Here is a 20,857-nt window from a genome sequence, read left to right as displayed (position 1 = left end):
TTCAATAATATGTTTATTTTATTTTGGGTGATGTTCACATAGTTGAGAAGGATGCATGTCCATGTGGACCACCAATTAGGGTGGGGAGGGTCGAGGAATAGGGAAGAGTGGATGAGACAGCTGCCTCCAATCTCCTTTTCTCCCTGTATCTGGGGAAAGAGGAGAGCAGAGGGGAGGACCGCTCCCAGCAGCCTGACCACGGCAGCACCCAGGGGTGGGGACGGCCACTGCGGTCATCCCAGGGTCCCCAGTGTGGAGCCTGTTCCGAGGGCACTGCCCAAGCGGTTTCGGCAGTTCTGAGGTGTTGATTTCGTTGTTCCAAGCTTGGGGAAATCCTCCCAAGGCCCACTGGCTGATACAGTCCACCTTAGAGTCTCTGCTCCCCCAGATACTCGCTGTCGAAACTCAGCCGGGAGAGCTGTGCAGTTTGTCCTGCCCCCGGGGTACTGGACGTCCTCTGCAGGCCTCGATGAACTGGCTGTCATGTCCCGCATGTGCGTCTGGGCGTGCCATCCACCGCACGGGCTCCAGCAACCGAGGAGGCCCAGTTGTGACCCATGCACTCCACGGTCAGTGCACAGCTCCTGTGATTGTCACCGTGGTTGGAGTTCTGAGTCCAGCGGTCCATTTGGGGTGAGGGGAGCCCAAGGCAACTTGACCAGAGGTGACCCCAGAGCTGACTCCTGCGTGTGCCAGCCAGTGCAGGGTCCCGCTCTGTCCATCACCCACATCAGCCTTTACACAGATTTCACCCAATCACTCATCAGACCTGTCCCCAGCCCCAGCTCATATGCAAACCAATGGATGCGGTGGCCCCGCCTCACCCTGTCCACCACACACTTGGCTCCACATTTACCAGCGGGAACTGCAGCCTAGTCGGCTGACCCCAGTAACCCCACCCGGCTCTCCCCCAGCCTGTTCCTGCACGTGCGACAGATTGGTCCCGTCGTCCCTGTATCTGTTGAGCTCTCATACAGACCCATGGGTGTTGGATCCTAGCTCATCCCAACTGACCCCACTATCCAGGCCACACTCATGCTGGTGGGTGCCACTGCCTGTCCAGCCACGCCTGCCCCCAGCCCTGGTTCTCATGCTCATGAGTGGGAGCTGTGGCCCATCTGCGGGGCGCCCACAGTTTCCCTGCTATCTCCCTTTCCTTCTTTTTACATTCCCTTGTTTACTTCATAAATAAAACTTCTTTCTTTGCTTATATGTAACCCAAAAGCCATGACAGAAGGAGAGGCACAGAGATGCAGTCCCCAGGTGACAGCCTGGCTAGGGCATTCTGAAGCCAGGAGCTGTCCTCCGCTGCTTCTCCAGGCCACAGGCAGGGAGCTGGATCTGAATGGAACAGCGAGACTTGAACCTTGGTCACATGAGATGCTGGCCTTGCAGGTGCAGGCTTAATTTGCTGAGGCACAGTGCTGCCCCCTGCCGTTTGAATAAACAAGTAACTGTAAAATGGGAGGGCTGTGTGTGAGAACATGAACTTACAGATGTACGGCCATTTGCCGCCTGTGACCAGGGAGATGCCAGTGGGGGGCTCGGGTATTTGGGGAGACTTACCTCCTGCCCTGGGGAGGTTTGATGCTACCCAGTGGAACGGGCATTGTGCGTACTTCCCATCTTGGGTTCTCCCCTCTCCGTCTAAGGAGGTACCGAATTGTTCAACACTGAGAGGCTATCCAAGGTGTGGCAGCCAGGGGTGCTGCACAACAGCTCTGCAGGACGGGCCGCGGGTGCTATGCAGGCCCAGGCCCGTGTGCCAGCTCTGCCAGGTGTGCAGGCCCTGGCCTGTGTGCCAGCGCTGGCTCGAGTCCCAGTTGCTCTAGTTCCAGTGCCCCCAGGAAAGCAGTGGACAGTGCACTCACGTGGGAGATCTGGAGGGGTCCCCCACCGCAGGCTTAGCCAGCCCCGGCCATCGTGGCCACTTGGGGAGTCGCCGTGTGTGTCTCTTCTTTCTGTAACTCTGCCTTTCAAATAAAATAAAAATAAACGGTTTTCTAAAAAAGAAAGCGTCAAGGTTAAGGAGCTGGAGGTGTTATGGTCCGGAGTGAGTACTGTGTGCGTGTCTCTTGTGACGTGTCCTTCAGTCTGTGCGGTCATAACAGTGGTTTTCTTAGAACATGGGCGTGAATTTTTGGTGATTTAAGTCTTTTCCACCTTCCCTAATGCCAGTTTTTATATATATTAGTGTTGGATGAGTGCCTGTGTCTCAAGTTCTTCATGTTAGTTATACATGACCTCAAAGCTTAGCTTTTTTCTCTTTTTAAGGTTTATTTGTTTTTATTGGAAAAGCAGATTTACAGAGAGGAGAAACAGAAAAAGATCTTCTATCTGCTGGTTCACTCCCCAAGTGGCCACAACAGCCAAGGCTGAGCTGATCTGAAGCCAGGAGCCTCCTCTGGGTCTCCCATGCGGGTGCAGGGTCCCAAGGCTTTGGGCCGTCCTCTGCTGCTTTCCCAGGCCACAGACAGGGAGCTGGATGGGAAGTGGGGCAGCCAGGACACAAAGTGGAGCCCCGATGGCATGCCGGCACCTGTAGGTGAGGATTAGCTAATTTAATCATCACGCTGGCACCTCAAAGCTTAGACCTGGAGGCAGCAAACGTGGGTGGCCTTGCGGGGAGACCCCTTGGGGGATGCCCTGTGCTGGAGCCCCAGCCTGGTTTACTCCTGGGCTCTGTGTAGGTTGCTGTTGCAGTTGCCTCCCAGTGTGTGTGCATTGGGAAAGTGGCTCAGGCTCAGGGAGCTGCCGGTGGGGGGCGCTGCCCCATCTCAAAGCACGGGACCTTCGCGGACAGGGTTGGCAGCCGCCCCCTTCCGACCCGCCGCGAGTGTTGGAGTTCTGAGGACGTTTCTTACTCTCTTGTCTTGCCAGCCATCTGCTGCTATTTTTTCTTCTCTTTTGCTGATTTATTTTTTAAAAGATTGATGTATTTGAAAGGCAGAGTGGCAAAGAATGAGCGAGCACGTGCGGCTGTTGGTTTATTGCCGGAGTGGCCATAGCAGCCACGAGCGGGGCAGGCCGGAGCCAGGAGCCCCCCCCCGGGTCCCATTGCAATGGCATAGAGAGCTGGACTTTCAGCAGCCCATGGGGGATGCCAGTGTTTGCCTGCCGCCCCGGGCGGCCGCCATGGCAGCGCCCATGGCACTGGGGACACAGCTGGCTCTGCCCAGTCTCTGGGAGAATGGAGCCCCACCACTCCCTGAGAGGTCCTGGGGCTGTAGTGATGGCTCTGAGCTGTGGCACTTGGGTTCTATGTTGGAGACACTCTACAGAAACAAGAAATAGCCAGAGGCCTCCGCTTGTCTGACATATCCAGTGTGTTACTGTGTGAATGGGCATCCAGTATTCACAACAGCCTTTGCTGTTTTATTTCTTTAAAAAAAAACACCAAAAGGGCCTGGTGGCGTGGCCTAGCGGCTAAAGTCCTCGCCTTGAACGCCCCGGGATCCCATGTGGGCTCCGGTTCTAATCCCGGCAGCTCCACTTCCCATCCAGCTCCCTGCTTGTGGCCTGGGAAAGCAGTCGAGGACAGTCCAAAGCTTTGGGACACTGCACCCATGTGGGAGACCCAGAAGAGGTTCCTGGTTCCTGGCTTCGGATCGGCACAGCACAGGCCGTTGCAGCTCACTTGGGGAGTGAATCATCGGATGGAAGATCTTCCTCTCTGTCTCTCCTCCTCTCTGTATATCCGCCTTTCCAATAAAAATAAATAAAGCTTTACAAAATAATAAAAAATAAAAAAACACCAAAAGACATTAGTTCTTACCAATAGAAAGCTGTGCTTATTTACCTGGAAGGTGGAGGACAGAGAGCTCCATGCAGTGACCATGCCAGAGGGCCACACTGCCACTTGAAAGTCAAGAGCTTCCTCCAGTCTCCCGTGGGGTGCAGGGACCCCAGAACCCAAGCTGTTGTCTGCACTCTCAGGAGCTGGATGGGAAGGCCTGTGTGGGGTGCTGGCGTCGCCTGGGTGGACTCAGCCGCTGCACCGCAGCACTCACTGCCTGACCCTTGGTACGGGGTTTGGGTCCACGTGGAAGGCTAGCCTCAAAGGGGATTTGGGAATCTCAAGAGACAGTTCATGCTGCCTGGACATTGGTGAGAGGGTGGGGAGGTGCTGGCCAGGGGTAGCTGACTGAGGGAGGCTTGAGGCCACCGATGGGTGTGCTGTTTGTGGTGTTCAGACATGGAGGAAAGGCTGGAGGCAGTTAAGCAACAGGTGGGGCAGCAGCAACAGCCAGCCTGCAGCCCTGCGGGCCTGTATGGGGCTGGGGGCGCCCAGCGTGAGGGTGGTGGTCACCGGGGAGACAGGTGCAGTGTGGCCTTGCAGGGGGAAGGGTGCCGTGTGGTGGGGCTTAAGCTACTCCCCCACGAAGCTGACCCCATCATCACTTTTCCAATGAAGAAACTTACGAGATTTATTCACTTCAAGGGGCAGGGCGTGAAGAGCAGAGATGGACAGAGCATCTTGTATCTGCTGACTCACTCACTAGATGCCCGCGACAAGCAGGCTGGGCGAGGGCCAAGGCAGGAACCTGCAGCTCCTTGCCCACGGGTGGCAGGGCCTTGAACTGCCCGGTGCTGCAGGTCAGATGTGCTGGGCCTCGAGCTCACACACTCGGAGCGGACCCACGAGTCCTGGGGGGTGTCCCGGCCCAGCCGGCAGCGCTTGCCGGGGCCTGCTCTGCATGACTTGGAGCTCAGCGCCCCAGGGGAGTGGGGTCAGCTCCTGGTGTTCTTAGTTCCTGTATTGACATGAACGTGACAGTCGTGGTCGCTGTCGTGAGCTACAGCAAACGCTGTCTGTGTGCAGGCTGCCATGCTCATGCCCTGGCTGTCCTGGCATCCCTGGGCCTGGCCCTCTGACCCCAGCCCTCCTGTCTGCTCAGGTGGTGGCGGAGCACCCGGAGGCCTCAGGGGAGGAGATTGAGGAGCTGCTCGGGTCCCAGTGGGACATGCTCAGTGAGAAGCAGAAGGCACGCTACAACACCAAGTTTGCCCTCGTGACCTCGGCTGTACCTGAAGACGACCCCGGTGAGCATTGCCATGGGCCGGATCCTCCACGCCGTACACAGCGGCCGACCCCCTCAGTCTGTCTGCCCGCCAAAAGCCGGGCTCCGTGGTCTCTGGGCCTGGGGGGTGTGCGGGGGAGGGGAGGGGTGAGGCAGGGCCGTTTTAAGGCCTGGGATCTGTTAGTGACTTGTGGGGTCAGATTTGGCATCTGTAACCCCAGGGGGATGGCTAGAAACAGCCGGCACAGTGCCCTGAGGTGGGGAAACCGTCCCTGCAGCGTCTGCTTGAGCATGTGCAGGGGGAGCAGGTGGCAGGGTTCTCCTTGGGTTTGGGCTGTCAGTCTGCTCTAGGCTTCCCGCTGCGACTCCTGGAGCACGTGTGTAGTCATGGTGGGGGCTGTCAGTCTGCTCTAGGCTTCCCGCTGCGACTCCTGGAGCACGTGTGTAGTCATGGTGGGGGCTGTCAGTCTGCTCTAGGCTTCCCGCTGCGACTCCTGGAGCACGTGTGTAGTCATGGTGGGGGCTGTCAGTCTGCTCTAGGCTTCCCGCTGCGACTCCTGGAGCACGTGTGTAGTCATGGTGGGGGCTGTCAGTCTGCTCTAGGCTTCCCGCTGCGACTCCTGGAGCACGTGTGTAGTCATGGTGGGGGCTGTCAGTCGGCATGCGTGGGATGGAAGGGTTGACTTCTGTGTTGGAGAGGCAGAGGGCAGAAATAGAGTCTGGGTCCCTCTCCAGTGCCCACAGAGTCGTGTCTCCCATGGGTGGCCCCAGTGTGGCCATCAGCAGGAAGCAGACACTGGTTGGGTGCAGGCACTGAGGCCATGACTCACCACTGTCAGTGTAAAAACGAGATGAATCCGGGGACTCATTTAAGACATGACACAAATGATCAGAATCCATCTGTGAGTTGTGCACAGTTGAGACCCGAAGTGTTTGAAGACAGGTAGCTGGGTGGCATGCCCAAAGTGCCTGGGTGTGCCCTGTGTGCCCCCCATCTGGGCGGGCTGTGGTCACACGAGTCCCTCCGTGTGCCCCCCCTCTGGGCCGGGCAGTAGTCACGAGTGCCCTGTTCTCCTTGGCATTGTTGTCTTGACTCAGGATTTTCTAGTTTACTGTATCAGCTATCTAATTATTCTTAATTTTGATTTTGTTCAGTTATGCCTTGTTTGCTGCGAATACTGTAATCTAGGGTAACAAGGATCTTCAGGGTTTGTGTACTTGTTTCTTTAAAAGTCAAAAGTTTGCCTCTTCATGGTCAGTGACTGACTTGCTTAAGGGTGAAGTGGGCAATCCCAAAGGCGGCGGCGTGGGCATGGCCCTTCGACTGTTGGCAGGGCTGGGCCGACAGGCTGATCTGACTTTGTCAGTGGCCATGCTGTTGACGGCCCAGACGGCCGTCTGTCACCGACCTCATTTAGGGACTCGGTAGAGCAGTGAAACGTTGCCTCACTCTGTGTGACATGTTGGATCGCCTGCTGCAGGCCGTCCAGGTGCCGAGGGACACACTGCTGGCAGACTCTGATAGTGTGGTGGGCAGAGGTTCTGGGGCTCAGGCCTGTGGGCAGCTCGGTGGACCCCACTGTCTGTTACTTGGCTGGCCCCTCCCTAAGGTTGTCTGTGTGCCAGGGCACTAGTGGTGAGGGCCCAGCTGATATCTCTTGGAGGACCCGGAGGCCTGGCTGAAGACATGCGCGGTGCTCTGGGTGAAGAAGATGGGGCTGGTGGAGCCTGGCCTCTGTGAAGCCACTGTGCAGAGATGGCTGGCTTGTGTTGGCAGAACCTGCCCAGGGCCACCCTTAGCTCTGTAGGTCAGGCCTGCTGGTGCACCTGCAGACTGGAGAAGTGGACACAGCGGCGGGCACAATGCAGTGAGCAGCGGGAGAGCCGTTCGTCAGGGAGACATGGTGTGGCAGGAAGTGACTCGAGGGAGCCATGAAGAGCTGTGAGCTGTATGCTTGTAAAGGCAGTTTAAATGCTACTAGTCTTTGAATGTTAGAAAAAGATTATTTAAAATACCCAGATTCAAATTTAAGGCTGCAGGACATTAGAATGGTGACAGAGACTGTGTCGCAGTGCCTGTGTGAGATGGGCCCCCGTGTCACCAGCCGGTCACTGACCCTGCCCATCCCCCGCGCCCAGGTACCTTAAATGGGAAGAAAAGAAGCCACTCGAGGAGGCCCTCGGGCACTGCAGAGGACGTGGAGGACACACCCAGGAAGAGACTGCGGGCGGATAAGCCTGGCCTCCGGAAGGTAAGGGTGCCGAGCCTGTCCCCTGGGCTGCACGCACTCGGAGCTCCTTCTGCAGCGTGTGCGCAGTGAACTGGCCAGGAAATGAAACTGTTGGAGACACACGTGTCGCACGCCAGTGACCAGTTGGCAATGGTTTTCGTGAGCTGCATCAGCTGGTGTGAGCTCCAGGGGCTGGCAGGCCTGTCTGATGGAGCAAGGGGGCAGCCCAAGCACAGGCCCCCTCTTCTGAGGATGCCCCTTGTGCCCAGGGCCTTAGACCCCAAGAGCCAGAGCACCGTCATGTCCAGCATGAGGTGCGTGAGTGTGCGGCGGCTCGAGCCCTTCCCGGAGGCGTCCGCCCGGGGGCTGGAAGCAGACTTGGTCTGTACGCTCGAGTTGACACTCACAATGGTGGCTTCCGTGGACTGGTTACGGATACCATCTTCTCATGAGGGAAGTTCTGTGTTGGTACTTATTCTGCAGAACGGAGACAGACATGTGCTACTCCATTGTGGCTTCTGTGTCACCTGCAGTGCGGGGGAAGCAGGCCGCCTTCTCCATTCTTCCCACTCCCAGAGCCGTCTGCTGGGCACCTGCTCTCAGCTGGGGGAGCGTCCGGCAGTAAGCCAGGTGAAGTTCCTGGGTCACCGGGGCCCGCAGCTCCCAGGAGGTACCGCAGTGGGCTCCTAGCAGCTCTGCACTGGCAGCGCCCCTCGGCTCAGCTGCTCTGACGTGTTGGTTCCCATTGGGCAGCCAGGGAGCAGTGGATAGCAGGGCGCATAGGGCCCCCCAGGCCACTGTCTGCGGGGGGTCATGTTCCAAGGGCTGTGCAGCGAGGATCTTGTTTGATTTTTTATTTTATTTTATGATTGATTTAAAACTGAGTGGTGGTGGAGGAGGTGGAGGGGAGAGCTTTTCTGTCCCCTGGTTTGTCCTCAAGTAGCCTTACCAGCCAGACCTGGCCAGGAGGCCCATCCAGGTCCCCCAGAGAGGGGGCAGGGGCCTGGTGCCTGGCCGTCGCCTGCTGCTCCCCAGGCACGTTAGCAGGGAGCTGGGTGGGAGTGGAGCAGCCAGTGTTCCAGTGTGGGACCCGGGGCTAGCCATGGGGGCTCACCTCAGGGCAGGCACGGCTCACCGAGCCCCCAGTAGCTGGTGAGCACGCGGGGCCGCTGCCCTGCTCTCAGAGGGGTGAGTACACACCTGGTCTCATGAAGGACAGGACAGCAGCGGGCAGTACGTCCTCCTGGGCCACTGAACTGAAACTTTTAAAAAAAGATTTATTTATTTTTATTGCCAAGTTGAATGTACAGAGAGAAGGAGAGACAGAGAGGAAGATCTTATGTCTTCTGATTCACTCCCCAAGTGGCCAAAATGGTCAGAGCTGAGCCGAAGCGAAGCCAGGAACTGGGAGTCTCCTGCAGGTCTCCCACGTGGGTGCAGGGTCCCAAGGCTTTGGGCCGTCCTCCACTGCTTTCCCAGGCCACAGCAGGGAGGGACCTACGTGGGAAGTATAGCAGCCAGGATTACAACCAGCGCCCATACGGGATTCCAGTGCATGGAAGGCAAGGACTTTAGCGACTAGGCTACCGCACTGGGCCCAGTTGAAACTTTCTTTAAGGATTTATTTAGTTCAAAAGCAGGGTTGCAGAGAGGAGAGAAAGAAAGATCTTCCATCTGTTGGTTCACTCCCCAAATGGCCTCAATGGCTGGAGCTGAGCCGATCTGAAGCCAGGAGCTTCCTCTCCTGGGCGTACGGGCCCCAAGTGCTTGAGCTGCCCTGTTCTGCTTTCCCATGCATATTAAACAGTGCGCTGGACCAGAAGGTGAGCATCCAGGACTCAAGTGGTCCCACAGGTGGAGTTCGGAGGCTTGGCTAACAGCACAGTGAGACATGGACAGTGAGCGGCTCTGGGGCGGCTGAGAGCCAGCAGCTGCCCAGGGGGCACGTTGGCAGCCAGCTGCGTGTGCCGACACGGGGAGGCTGGCTCTCCTCTCACTTTCCTTTTCTCTCGCTCTCTCTTTTTTATTACAGAGAGACACGCTAGCTGACAAAACAACCAGGATAGGCTCCTACAAGGCCATGGAGATGACCTCCTCACTCAAGAGCCAGGCAGGTAATGTGCTGGCCGTGCTGGGCAGGGTGAACGGGGCAGTGCCAGTGGCCACTCTCAGGAACCTTCTGGAGCTCAGAGAAGAAGGGGTCCTACAGTTGAAAAGAAAGCTTGGAGTGTGTAAGTTGTTTTAGGAATTTAGCACTCTTATATTCAACCTATTTCACACTGGTTTTTACTTGAGGAGTGAGCTGAATGTACTGGGTCAGGCTTTGCTCCGTTGAGGCCCCGTGTGAGTGCTCTGGGTGCAGTACTTAGTCCTGCCCAGGCCCCGTGTGAGTACTGTGGGGTGCTTAGTCCCACCCAAGCCCCATGTGAGTACTGTGGGTGCTTAGTCCCACCCAGGCCCCGTGTGAGTACTGTGGGTGCTTAGTCTTGCCCAGACCCCGTGTGAGTACTGTGGGGTGCTTAGTCCCACCCAGGCCCCGTGTGAGTACTGTGGGGTGCTTAGTCCCGCCCAGGCACTGTGTGGGTACTGTGGGGTGCTTAGTCCTGCCCAGGCACTGTGTGAGTACTGTGGGGTGCTTAGTCTTGCCCAGGCACTGTGTGGGTACTGTGGGGTGCTTAGTCCCGCCCAGGCACTGTGTGAGTACTGTGGGGTGCTTAGTCTTGCCCAGGCACTGTGTGGGTACTGTGGGGTGCTTAGTCCTGCCCAGGTCTTTCTGGCATGAGTGGGAGGAGCAGCTCCCACAGCAGGAGGACCAAGCCAGGTCTTGCCGTGGTCTGTGAGGGGGTCTTGACATGCCCACCTTTGGGAAGGAAGTCCTGTCCCGGGCAGCAGGTGGAGGGGCCTGGGAGGTCGCTTGGCTGTGAGTGCTGCTTCTCACCCAGTTAAACCAAGTCAGAAAGCAAAGGGCTCTCCCTGCCGCCTCTGCGCTGTGTGCAGGTGAGGCCCGAGGGCGCTCGTGGCGCGCCGCCCTGGCAGAGGGAGGTGCTGCCGCAGGTGGACAGGAGCGCCCTCACCCACGCCGGCCTGGCGCGCCTGACGCGCGTGACGGCCTCAGACAAGCTCACGCCCGCTTCTGTGCTCACAGCCAGCGTTGATGAGCCAGTGTGCGCCAGGTTGGGGGGTTCTGCGTGCTGACCAGCAGGCCAGCCTCAGGCAGGTCCATGAGGGCAGGGAACTTGGGCAGTGGGTGGGCCTGTAAGGCGACCACGGCGGAGCCACACCAGGGCTGTCGTCGGGGAGTACTTCAGTTGCAAGAATGAATAATAAACATTTGGCTTACGCACACACAGGAGGAACGCGAGTGTGGACTGGGCGTCTGGTGCTGTATGGAACTGTCTGGGATCCCGGCCTTGTTAGAGACGCTGGCAGAGCTGGGCGTCGAGTGGGCGCTGGTTGAGTGACTGGATGAGCCTGTGGCGTGCAGGCGTGTGTGAGCAGGCGGGCACGCGGGGCGTCCTGCGTGGGGCAGCGTTTAGTGGAGGAGTGATTTTAGAGCAGTGGAGACATTGAGGATGTGAGAGCCCAAACTTGATAATCAACTCTTCTCTTTCAACAGCAACGAAAAATCTGTCTGACGCGTGCAAACCACTGAAGAAGCGAAGCCGGGCCGCCGCGGCAGCGTCTTCAGCTCTTGGGTTTAGCAAAAGTTCGTCTCCTTCTGCATCCTTAACTGAGAATGAGGTAAAATAACCATAATAATGATAGTCATGGCATTCCACAGGCCCCGGAGCAGCCAAGTTGTGCTGTGAGTAACGGCCGACAGTAACGTCTCCTTACACTGGTGTCCGTCAGCGTAGCAGTGCTGGGTCTACTGCCCGTCTGCCGCCGAGGAACTGAGAGCAGTATGCTGGCAGGTGACTGGGCCATGCCAGCCTGCAAGTGCACGGTGTGTGTAAGTGTGTGCAGCCTGCTTCTTGTGGAGCTCTGTCCTGGAGTGTGTCTGGCCCAGCCCTCCCACCGTCCTCAGCGAAGGCTGAGGCTGGCCGCGGCTGGCTTTGATGCCCTGGGACGGCAGGGGCCGGGACACGCACACCTGGCTCCCGTGCTCCTGGGCCAAGGCTTGGCAGGAGCCAGATGGTCCTTGGTCCTCCAGTAGTGCGTGGCTTTGGACCCACCCAGGTTTTGGGGCCTTTAAATTCTGGCACATTCTTTGTTGAGGTGAATTAGCACTATCATCGCAGCACGCCCCCCGTCTTCTGGAATGTCTGTGGCAGCAACTTAAGAGCTAGGCAGGACTGCCAGCCGCCACTGGCGCCTGGGAGGCTCTGCGGGCAGGACACACGCTGGCTTGCTGACTTAGGAACCACCTGATGAAGTTGATATCCAAGTTTTGATTGCTTTGTAGTTTGTTCTCTGTGATTCTGTCTCCCTCACTGTACAAGTGAATCCTGTTTTTTCTATTCATGAGCTGGCAATGACCTTGGGTTTTTTTTTTTTTTTTTTTTTTCTTTTTTTTGGAGTAGGGAAGTGAGGCAGGGATGGCTGGCCCCTTCCTGCACTGGGTTGGAGGGCAGTGTGCCTGGGCTTCTCAGGCCCATGGTCCTCCGCGGGGCTAAGGTGCCTCCCTCGTGTCTTCCTGCACTCAGAGGTGGGACCTGGGCTGTCAGTGAGGTACCTGGAGAGCTCTGTGGCCTGGGCTGTGCTCCTCGGCCCCAGTGTCAGCCCAGCCCATCCTGCAAGGGGCTTGGATCCCTCAGCTGTGGGCAGGAGCTGGGGCCCCTGCTGGCCTGGGGCATGTCCATGATGAGGCTGTTACAGTTGGACGTGGAGTTCCTCAGGGAGTCCCCAGGAGCCTCCTGGACAGACAGCGTCTTCCTTCCCCCTGTAAATTGAGGCAGGTACCCTGGAAGAGCAGACGGAAGGTGGTCTGTAACTCCAGTACTGAAAATAGGGTCCTGGAGGCCTTCTCACTTCACTTGGCGGTTTTATTTGGAAAAGTTTTTGATGAATTTTTCCTACATCCTGTGTTGGTTCATGTATCCAGCTGAGGTTTCACTTGACGCCATCGAGACGCAAAGGAGAACTCGGGCTGTTCTCTGACCGTGACAGCCGGAGAGGAGCCGGCCAGCGGCGTGGGTGCCCGGAGACCTCAGTGCTGGCCCGGAGCCTCGGAGACCGCTGTAGTCCCGCAGAGCCCGAGCGTTGGCTGGCATCTTGTGAAATGCATTTATATTATGTATTAAACCCGTTCTAGCCACACGCCTTGTACATTTGGAAGATGACACCTAGATCCCACAGTGGATGTCTGTGTTCCCTAACAGACCTGGTGTCAGGGCCGAGTGCGCTGGTCAGCCTCGGGGCCGCGGGGCCTGGCTCGCACCCACGCGCGGGGGCTGTGGGCTGCCGCTTGGGGCCCAGACCGGCTCCTTGTTGGGGCCACCGCCCTGTGCATGTCTCATTCCCTTCCTTTCATCCCACGTGATTGGAATAAGGGGTTTTCATAAAGTTTCTATTTCAAGACCCTTTAGGCCATGTTGTAGTTTAAATTCTTGATGAAAAATGTGTATGTGATAAATAAAATTTCTATTGAAACACGTATGCTACGTGCTGCTACGTCACTGGAAAGCAGACTGCATGACGAGGCCTGTGAAGGAGTCAATGTGATGTGTTTGTAACTTCATTTCTTATTCCCTTAGTAGAGCAAATTCTTATTTTTCTCGCCTTCACTGGTAACAGCTTTTATGGGAGCCCACACCAGCCAAGTTGGACTTGAACTCAGCTGCCCTGTGCTGCACTTAACAGGCTGTGACATTGCAAGATGTCCGCGGCAGGCCGTGTCTCGTCGCGCTCAGTGGCATTCTGTCACGGTCATGTTATGAAGATGTGTGATTATCTGTTTTTACTGGTATTAATAGACACATGCAAGGAAGAAAGCAGATAACAAATTTTAAGACCAAGGTAAGATACCTAATCAAGGCCATTTAATCAGTCACATCCATTTCATGATAGAAACACATTCATGTGCCAATGGTCAATGTAGAGTTCAAGTTGGGGAGCAGATGCCTCCCTCGGGGTGGCCCCGTGGAGGTGGGGGTCCCCTCGGATTGGCCTGTCGCCGTCTGTGCCTGCGGAAGCAAGCAGCGCGTGAAGGACTTGCCAGTTACTCTCGTTGCCAACAAGATGTCCTCAATACTGTGGATGTTGAACAGATTCCCACATAAAAGGCAGGAAGACTTTAGATTCTTTTTACTGAGCAGCTTTGCTAAGGCATTAGGTAGAGTCGGTTTTTAGGGTTGAGTGCTATTTGTAGGATCCTTGTGACCCGGTGACTGGCGCCACGTGAGGTGCTCTGCTGTGTCGTAGAACTTCAGCTGTAACGTTGGTCCTGCTTTGGGGTGGCAGGCCTGGGGTTGCGCCTGGTGCCTGTGTGTTCGCACAGCGAGGACAGCCCCATGTGCCCTCGGCCTCTCGGGCATCTTAGTGGTGACGAATGTCCCAGCTCGGGCTCGCTGCTGTCACTGTCATGGTGTCCCACGCCTGCATCCAGCCCCCCAGTGTGAGTCGGGCTGTGGCCTGTGCGAGGCGTGCCAGCCAGGGGCCAAGGGCTGAGCTGCCACCCTGGCTCTGCTCCACTGTTGAGGGACATGGCTCCCTGGCCCCAAAGCCATCTACCTGCACTGTCAGGACATGAGAGAGCTTGGCTGGATCTTAGGTTCTTAAAAACAAAACAAAAAAAAGATCGGTACTTTGAAAGTCAGGAAATGGCTCTGGTTCAAGGGGGCACTCCCAGTAAAGACCAACGCAAATGGCATTTGGTGAGAAGCCAGCAGTGTGGGCATTAGAGTGGGTGGCCAGCTGCTAACCACCCACAGGTGAGCCTGGGTTGCCTGTACCTGTCCTTAACGGGAATGACCAGCTGGCATCCAAAGGGTGGCCCAGTCACAGTGTCAGGGATGCGGTGGGGTAGGGCAAGGGCTGCATGGCTTTCCCGGTGCCTAGGCAGGCGGGCAGGGGCAGGTGAGTGGAGTATATGCTAAGAGGAGTGTCACGGGCCCCCCGTGCTGTAGTGGGCCTGCTGGGGCGTGCTTCTGATGTGCCTTGGAGTCCTTGGTGAAGCTGGCAGCGGTCACTGTGGCCCTGAGACCGCCGGACTGCCCGTGGTTGGCACGTGTCCCCCGAACCGCAGCCGTCTTGCAGGGTGGTGCTGTGGCTTCGAGGTATTGGGAAGGGAGAGCTGGCCTGAGTCTGAGGTGGCAGCCGTGCTGGCGGAGCAGTCGCATATGTGGTTGGAGTCCCCTGAGGGGCCGCTGGGGGAGAGCTGTGGCTGGTTGTGTCCCCTGGTGGTGATGTGAGTGGAGCTGAGCACTCCACGTGGGCCTGTGCAGGACCCACGCGGGAGTTCTTGTGGCTGGTGTGAGTTCTTGTGGCTGGTGCGCAGGCTGCACACAGGAGTTCTTGTGGCTGGTGTGAGTTCTTGTGGCTGGTGTGCAGGACCCACGTGGGAGTTCTTGTGGCTGGTGTGAGTTCTTGTGGCTGGTGCACAGGCTGCACACAGGAGTTCTTGTGGCTGGTGTGAGTTCTTGTGGCTGGTGCGCAGGACCCACACGGGAGTTCTTGTGGCTGGTGTGAGTTCTTGTGGCTGGTGTGAGTTCTTGTGGCTGGTGCGCAGGACCCACACGGGAGTTCTTGTGGCTGGTGTGAGTTCTTGTGGCTGGTGTGAGTTCTTGTGGCTGGTGGGAGTTCTTGTGGCTGGTGGGAGTTCTTGTGGCTGGTGTGCACAAAGCCCCCGGCTGCAGGGACCATGGTGCCTGCGTGTATCGTGGTGCTTCACGCCGGCGCTGGGGGCTGGGCTGCTGGTCAGAGGCGGCGGCCAGTGCAGGAGGGCTACACGGGTGGGGTATGTTACCAGCTGGAGAGGTGCAGGAAGCAGAGTGTGGGCTCTGGAATGTCAATGCAGCTTCCTGTCTCCAGGTCTCTGGGGCAGCCTCGGGAGCTGAGCAGTATGACATCTGTGGGAGTCTGTCATGGGGTGTCCTGGGCGGGTGCCCTTGGTGTATCTGACATCCCAGTGATGAAGAAGTGCTCTTGGCAGGAGGCCCCTGAGTCCAGCAGACTGCGCCCTGGGTCCCTGGGCCTCATTGAGGACGCGGCTCCCCCCGCCAGGCAGTGGGGAGTGAGCCTGGTGCCTCTGGGCAGGTGGGCTTTCTTGGTCTCCATCATTGCACGTGCTCATGAGTCAGAAAGGTTCCTGTGTGCAGCCAGCTCGGGACAGTGTCAGCATCTGTCGCTTTCACAGACTGCTGTGGCTGATGGGGGCTGCCGATCTCCTGGGTGGCAAATCCGAGAGCCAGGCCCGTGCGGAAGGCTAGGCCGATGCCGCAAGTTGGGCTGGCTAGTTTCTGTTTTAGGAAAGCAGACTAACTCCTCTATGTTTTAAAACTTTAGGCCAAAGAAGTCAGGTTTTAACTGGGACGTTAGAAATTGCCCTTCGCTACTGGAGATGGAAGCTGGCTGTGCAGAGGCCAGGAGTGCAGCGTGTTAGCTGTCCTCCGTAGGCTGGCGGGCGTGGGGCGGCCCTGGCGGGGAAGGCTGTGGTGCGGCTGTCAGCAGCCCGCCGGACAGCTTGGGTCCACTTGGGTTGTCTTTCTGTGTTTGGAAGCATGCTAGTCACCTAGGCAAACTGCAAGAAGTAGCTGAGATGGGGCAGGGGCTGCTGGTCACCTGTGCAGGTGGACAGCAGCCGGCAGTGAAGTCACAGCCCTTCCCAGCCCAGTGCCTGCAGGACAGCCACTGCTGGGCACACCGTCAGAGCCGGGAACTCGCTGTCCCTCCGGCCAGGGCAGGCTCTGAGCTGGGGGCAGCAGCTGCGTGGCCACACCGAGCAGACTGGCCCGGCTGTGTCCTGGGGACCCCATGGCTCACCCCCTTACCCAGCGTGCAGGGGCAGCCAGGAGGGTTCTGGTCGTTTTAATAGGACTTACTATGAAGTTTAGACGGATGACTTATTTGAAAGTTGTGTGAATTCCTCTCTGGGACCTCACTGTGACGTTCACCTGGAAGCCCCGAGACGGTCGGTCTGCCGAGCACTGTGTGAAATGCCTGCTGGTTGTCACTGTTCCTTTGCAAAAACATAACCTCAACGCGAAATGATGTTGGTTTATAGAAACACTATTGTTCAAGGTCTGTGACTGTATTTCAAACTGCTGTGGTGTTCTGCTGTGAGGGGGTTTGTCTTGTCAATGTACGCGGAGCTGTCGGGCCAGCAGGGCGGCCCGCGGTCACGGGTGGGGACGGCTGCCGCCTGGAGTCCCTGAGGGAGGGACTGTCTCGAGCACTAGATGGTTGGGAACATGTGGAAAAGGCCTGCGTTGCTGCCCCTGGGGGAGGCAAACAGCCCACTCGGGTATGTCACATCCCGGGTGGAGAGGACGCAGTGACCTCGACAGGCAGGAGCTGAGTGCCGACAGGCTGTGTCCTTCCCCGTGTCCCCAGAGACTGAGGGCCGGTGACTGGTCCCTTCCCCACGGGGCGCCCCGTGTGCGTGAAGGCAGAGCTGCAGCCGGAGGGCAGGGTGCACCTGCTCGTCCTGGGGGTGCTGCTGAGCGGGGTGCCACGGGGCCCTCCCGGCCGGCCAGGTGGGGTCCCTGTGGTCCCTGGGCGGGCCGTGCCTCTGAGACCTGTACCATGGACTGTGTAAGGCCTGTGTTGGACCGCGGACCCCGGCCAGGAACCGAGGCTCCTGTGTGTTGCCAAAGTTCCATTTCCATTCGAAATATGTACCGGTGTCGATTTCCTGGAAACGTGCTCACTTTTCTGTAAATCTGAAATAAAAGGTGCTGTTCCTCCCTCGAACCCAGGCCTGGTTTGTGTTTTCTGTCTTTCTCTTCATCAAACTTTTGTGGGGTTTTTTTTGTTGTTTGTTTGTTTTCACTGTGGAATGTCCCAGCCAGGCAGAGGGGCCCGTGTGGAAGGCGCCTCCTGGCCGGCAGGTCCTCCAGCAGGTGGACGAGGGAGGGACGAGGGGGCCTGCGGCGGCCAGGCCCTGGGCTTCCTCCAGCTCCCCTCAGAAGGTCTCAGTACCGCCCCCTCCAGCCTCTCACCCCGTCTGCCGAGCGAGCTCTGGTTGGCGTTTGAAATCGGAGCCTTTTGGGGCGAGTCAGTCACGGGACAGACCCAAAATGTGACGCTGTAGTTTATTTATGTTCATGTTCCCGGATGAGGTGAGGGAGCTTGGGTCACAGGCTGCTGTGGGTGTCTGTCGTGGGGTGTCCTGAGCGGGTGCCCGGTGAGGTCCCGTGCCTCCTGCAGCCGCCCGCCAGCGCCCATGGTCACCCTGCGAGGTGGTCTGCCTGATGCCGAGTTGAGGTTGGCAGACACTCCTGGCTTTTTGCTTCTTTTCCTCCCCCTCTTCTCACTAGTTCAATGAGCTAACTCTGGGAGCGGTGCATCGGTAGGGCCGGAGGCCTGGTGGTGTGTAGTGGTGGTTTGATTTTGTGTTTTACTGTGACCCTGTGCCAAGACTCGGCCGTGTGCTGCCTGGCACCAGCCGGCCACGACCAGGAGGTACCAGGTGCTTGGGCCTAGGCCCGTGTTCGATGTTCACATAAGACCCACCGTCTGCCAACAGCCAAAGCAGATAGAAGCTCCCACTTCCTCCACATCGTGAACGTGTTCTGCTGTTGCCAGGGGAGGGCTGGGCGAGGCCCTCCTGTGGCCTGCGGCTCACGCGGTGCGCGGATGTCTCCTCTGCTCCCGAGCCTCTGATGGGGCGTGGCACCAGCATGGTGGGCAGGCTCGCCTGGCTCTCCTGACGGGGAGGAGTGAGTGAGCTGCGGCGTTGGGGGACACAGGGGACACAACAGGAAACTGCAGGCGCCAGGCGGTCAGCACGCTAGCATAGGACGCCCTCCTGAAGAGCCCGCTGTCCACTCCTGGCCGCCTCACGAAGCCCTGGTGCTTTTCACAAGTCGTTGGGCGTTAGCACGTGTGTCTTAGGCTAGCCAGATCTGGGCGCCGCGGAAGGAAGGCCCTGGCTCTAGAGCTGTCGCTGCCCTGCGGAGCGAGGCATGCTTCCCTCTGGAAGGAGTGCACTTGTCCCTGCGGACACTGGATACCAGAGGCACACATCCACTTCCAGGCTCCCAGCGCAGCCGACCATCGTCTCCCAGCCAGGCTGGCGGCGGATGTGCCGCTGGGCACCCCTGTGGCACTGAGGCTTGGGTGGGGGGTTGTGTCTGGAGGCCACGCCTGCCTGTCACTGTCCGCCAGTCCTGAGCTGTGCTCCGCCTCCTCCCCTGCAGGTGTCCGACGGCCCAGGAGACGAGCCCTCAGAGTCGCCCTATGAGAGCGCGGATGAGACCCAGACAGAGGCGTCGACTTCGTCGAAACGGTCAGAGCGTGGAGTGACCGCCAAAAAGGAACACGTGTGTCAGGTGAGCCTGAGCTGCACCCCGTCCGGCTCTGCACGCAGCAGCCAGCCCGCGGGGTGCGCACGGAACGCTGGCGTTGGGGGCACTGCTGAGTGGACGGTTAGGGTTCCTTGGGCCGACCGCAGCTCTGTGCTCTGGGCTAACGCGATGCCCTGAACTAGGGCCCTGTGCCCAGCCGCAGCCCACCCCTAACTCCCAGGTGGAGTTGGAGTTTCCTAGTGGGGCTGTTGAGGTGGGATGGGTGCCAGTCCTGTGCCCAGCCGCAGCCCACCCCTAACTCCCGGGTGGAGTTGGAGTTTCCTAGTGGGGCTGTTGAGGTGGGATGGGTGCCAGTCCTGTGCCCAGCCGCAGCCCCTGCTACGACAGTCATTTCTGATGGGGAGCTGCTGTGTGCTGCTTGTTCAGACTAATGGGAAACATGCTGAGGCTCCACAGGCCCATCTTCCTGTGTGTTCCATCCCGTGCCCCGTGTGTCCCACCGCCCCGTCCCGTGTCCCACCACCCTGTCCCTTGCCCCCGTGTGTCCCACCGCCCCGTCCCCTGCCCCCGTATGTCCCACCGCCCCGTCCCATGCCCCGTGTGTCCCACCGCCCCGTCCCCTGCCCCCGTATGTCCCACTGCCCCGTCCCGTGCCCCGTGTGTCCCACCGCCCCGTCCTCTGCCCCTGTGTGTCCCAGTGCCCCATGCCATGCGGGACATGAACAGCCAGGGGGAGTGGGGGTGCTTCTGCGGGGGCTCACAACGCCCCTCTGTGTCTGCAGCTATGTGAGAAGACGGGCAGCCTGGTGCTGTGTGAAGGCCCCTGCTGTGGAGCGTTCCACCTGGCCTGCCTCGGCCTCTCAGGGCGGCCCGAGGGGAGGTTCACCTGCCGTGAGTGCACCTCAGGTGAGTGCGTGCTCCTGCTCGGAGGCTGTCTGGGCTCCCCGCACTGGTCCTGCTCTGCCAGGGGACTGTCCCAAGCGCAGCATGTGGCCCTATCACAGGCTGTGGCTTTGCCCCTCCATCCCAGGGCAAGGTTCAGAGCCTGGCAGTCCCGGGCTATCAGGTGGCTCGTGTTGGGGTTCCCCTGACATGGAGGGTCTTTGTGAAGACTCAGAACTTTTTTTTAAATTTATTTATTATTACAAAGTCAGTTATACAGAGAGGAGAGACAGAGAGGAAGATCTTCCATCCGATGATTCACTCCCCAAGTGACTGCACCAGCCGGTGCTGCGCCGATCCGAAGCTGGGAACCAGGAACCCCTTCCGGGTCTCCCACGCGGGTGCAGGGTCCCAATGCATTGGGCCGTCCTCGACTGCTTTCCCAGGCCACAAGCAGGGAGCTGGATGGGAAGTGGAGCAGCCAGGACACGAACCCATATGGGATCCCGGGGCGTTCCAGACGAGGACTTTAGCCGCTAGGCCACGGCACCGGGCCCAAGACTCAGAACTTTGAGGTGGCCCAAGAGGGAGTGGGGAGTCAGGCCTCTAGGGTGCTGCCACACTGAGTGGGCTTCCTGGGACACACAGTTGTCCAGCGGCCAGGCCTCTAGGGTCTCCTGGGTCAGGTCAGCCGAGGGCCTGGGGCCCGCGTGGGTGTGTGAAGGCCTGGGACGGTGGCCCTGCTGACCTGCACAGAGCCCTGCCCCGGGCAGTGACTACAGCGAGCTCTCCCGTGCCTGGGCCTGGGTGGGAGCATGTCGGTCACGTGGGCCTGGCGGCCTCATGTTTGACCTCACATCTCCCCCCACCTGCCTGTCAGGGATCCACTCGTGTTTCGTGTGTAAGGAGAGCGAGCTGGAGGTGAAGCGCTGCGTGGTGACGCAGTGCGGGAAGTTCTATCACGAGGCGTGTGTGAGGAAGTACCCTCTGACGGTGTTTGAGAGCCGGGGCTTCCGCTGCCCGCTGCACAGCTGTGTGAGCTGCCATGCCTCCAACCCCGCCAGCCCCCGCCCCTGGAAAGGTACCCGCGCCCTCTTTCCCTGACCTGGCAGAAGGGTTGAGTTGGGGTGTTTGACAGACATGCCCCCAGTCTCCCTTTGTCACGCTAACTCGAACCTGAAAGTTGGCTGGTTTTAAGGGAGCAGCACCCCTAACCTTTTGATGGATTGTGTCCACTTCAGCGACTGTTTATGTGAGAAGGACCGAGTTAGGCCAAGTGCCTGCTGTCCGGACTGTAGGATGGGGCCAGTGCCTG

General features: G+C 58.6%; 1 protein-coding gene across 1 annotated transcript in view; it reads left to right on the top strand.

Moving 5' to 3' along the window:
* Nucleotides 1–20,857, top strand: part of NSD2 (nuclear receptor binding SET domain protein 2) — a 75,191-nt gene that overhangs the window by 45,659 nt on the left and 8,675 nt on the right. Inside the window, exons 8-14 of the mRNA XM_058670397.1 lie at nucleotides 4,899–5,043; nucleotides 7,161–7,273; nucleotides 9,285–9,366; nucleotides 10,869–10,993; nucleotides 18,553–18,684; nucleotides 19,443–19,566; nucleotides 20,423–20,623. Of these exons, the coding sequence (XP_058526380.1) occupies nucleotides 4,899–5,043; nucleotides 7,161–7,273; nucleotides 9,285–9,366; nucleotides 10,869–10,993; nucleotides 18,553–18,684; nucleotides 19,443–19,566; nucleotides 20,423–20,623 (922 nt within the window). The remainder of the gene's footprint in view (nucleotides 1–4,898; nucleotides 5,044–7,160; nucleotides 7,274–9,284; nucleotides 9,367–10,868; nucleotides 10,994–18,552; nucleotides 18,685–19,442; nucleotides 19,567–20,422; nucleotides 20,624–20,857) is intronic.

The sequence above is a fragment of the Ochotona princeps genome, chromosome 11 (genome assembly GCF_030435755.1).
Source record: "Ochotona princeps isolate mOchPri1 chromosome 11, mOchPri1.hap1, whole genome shotgun sequence".
Lineage (NCBI taxonomy): Eukaryota > Metazoa > Chordata > Mammalia > Lagomorpha > Ochotonidae > Ochotona > Ochotona princeps.
This window is presented reverse-complemented; position numbering and strand designations above follow the sequence as displayed.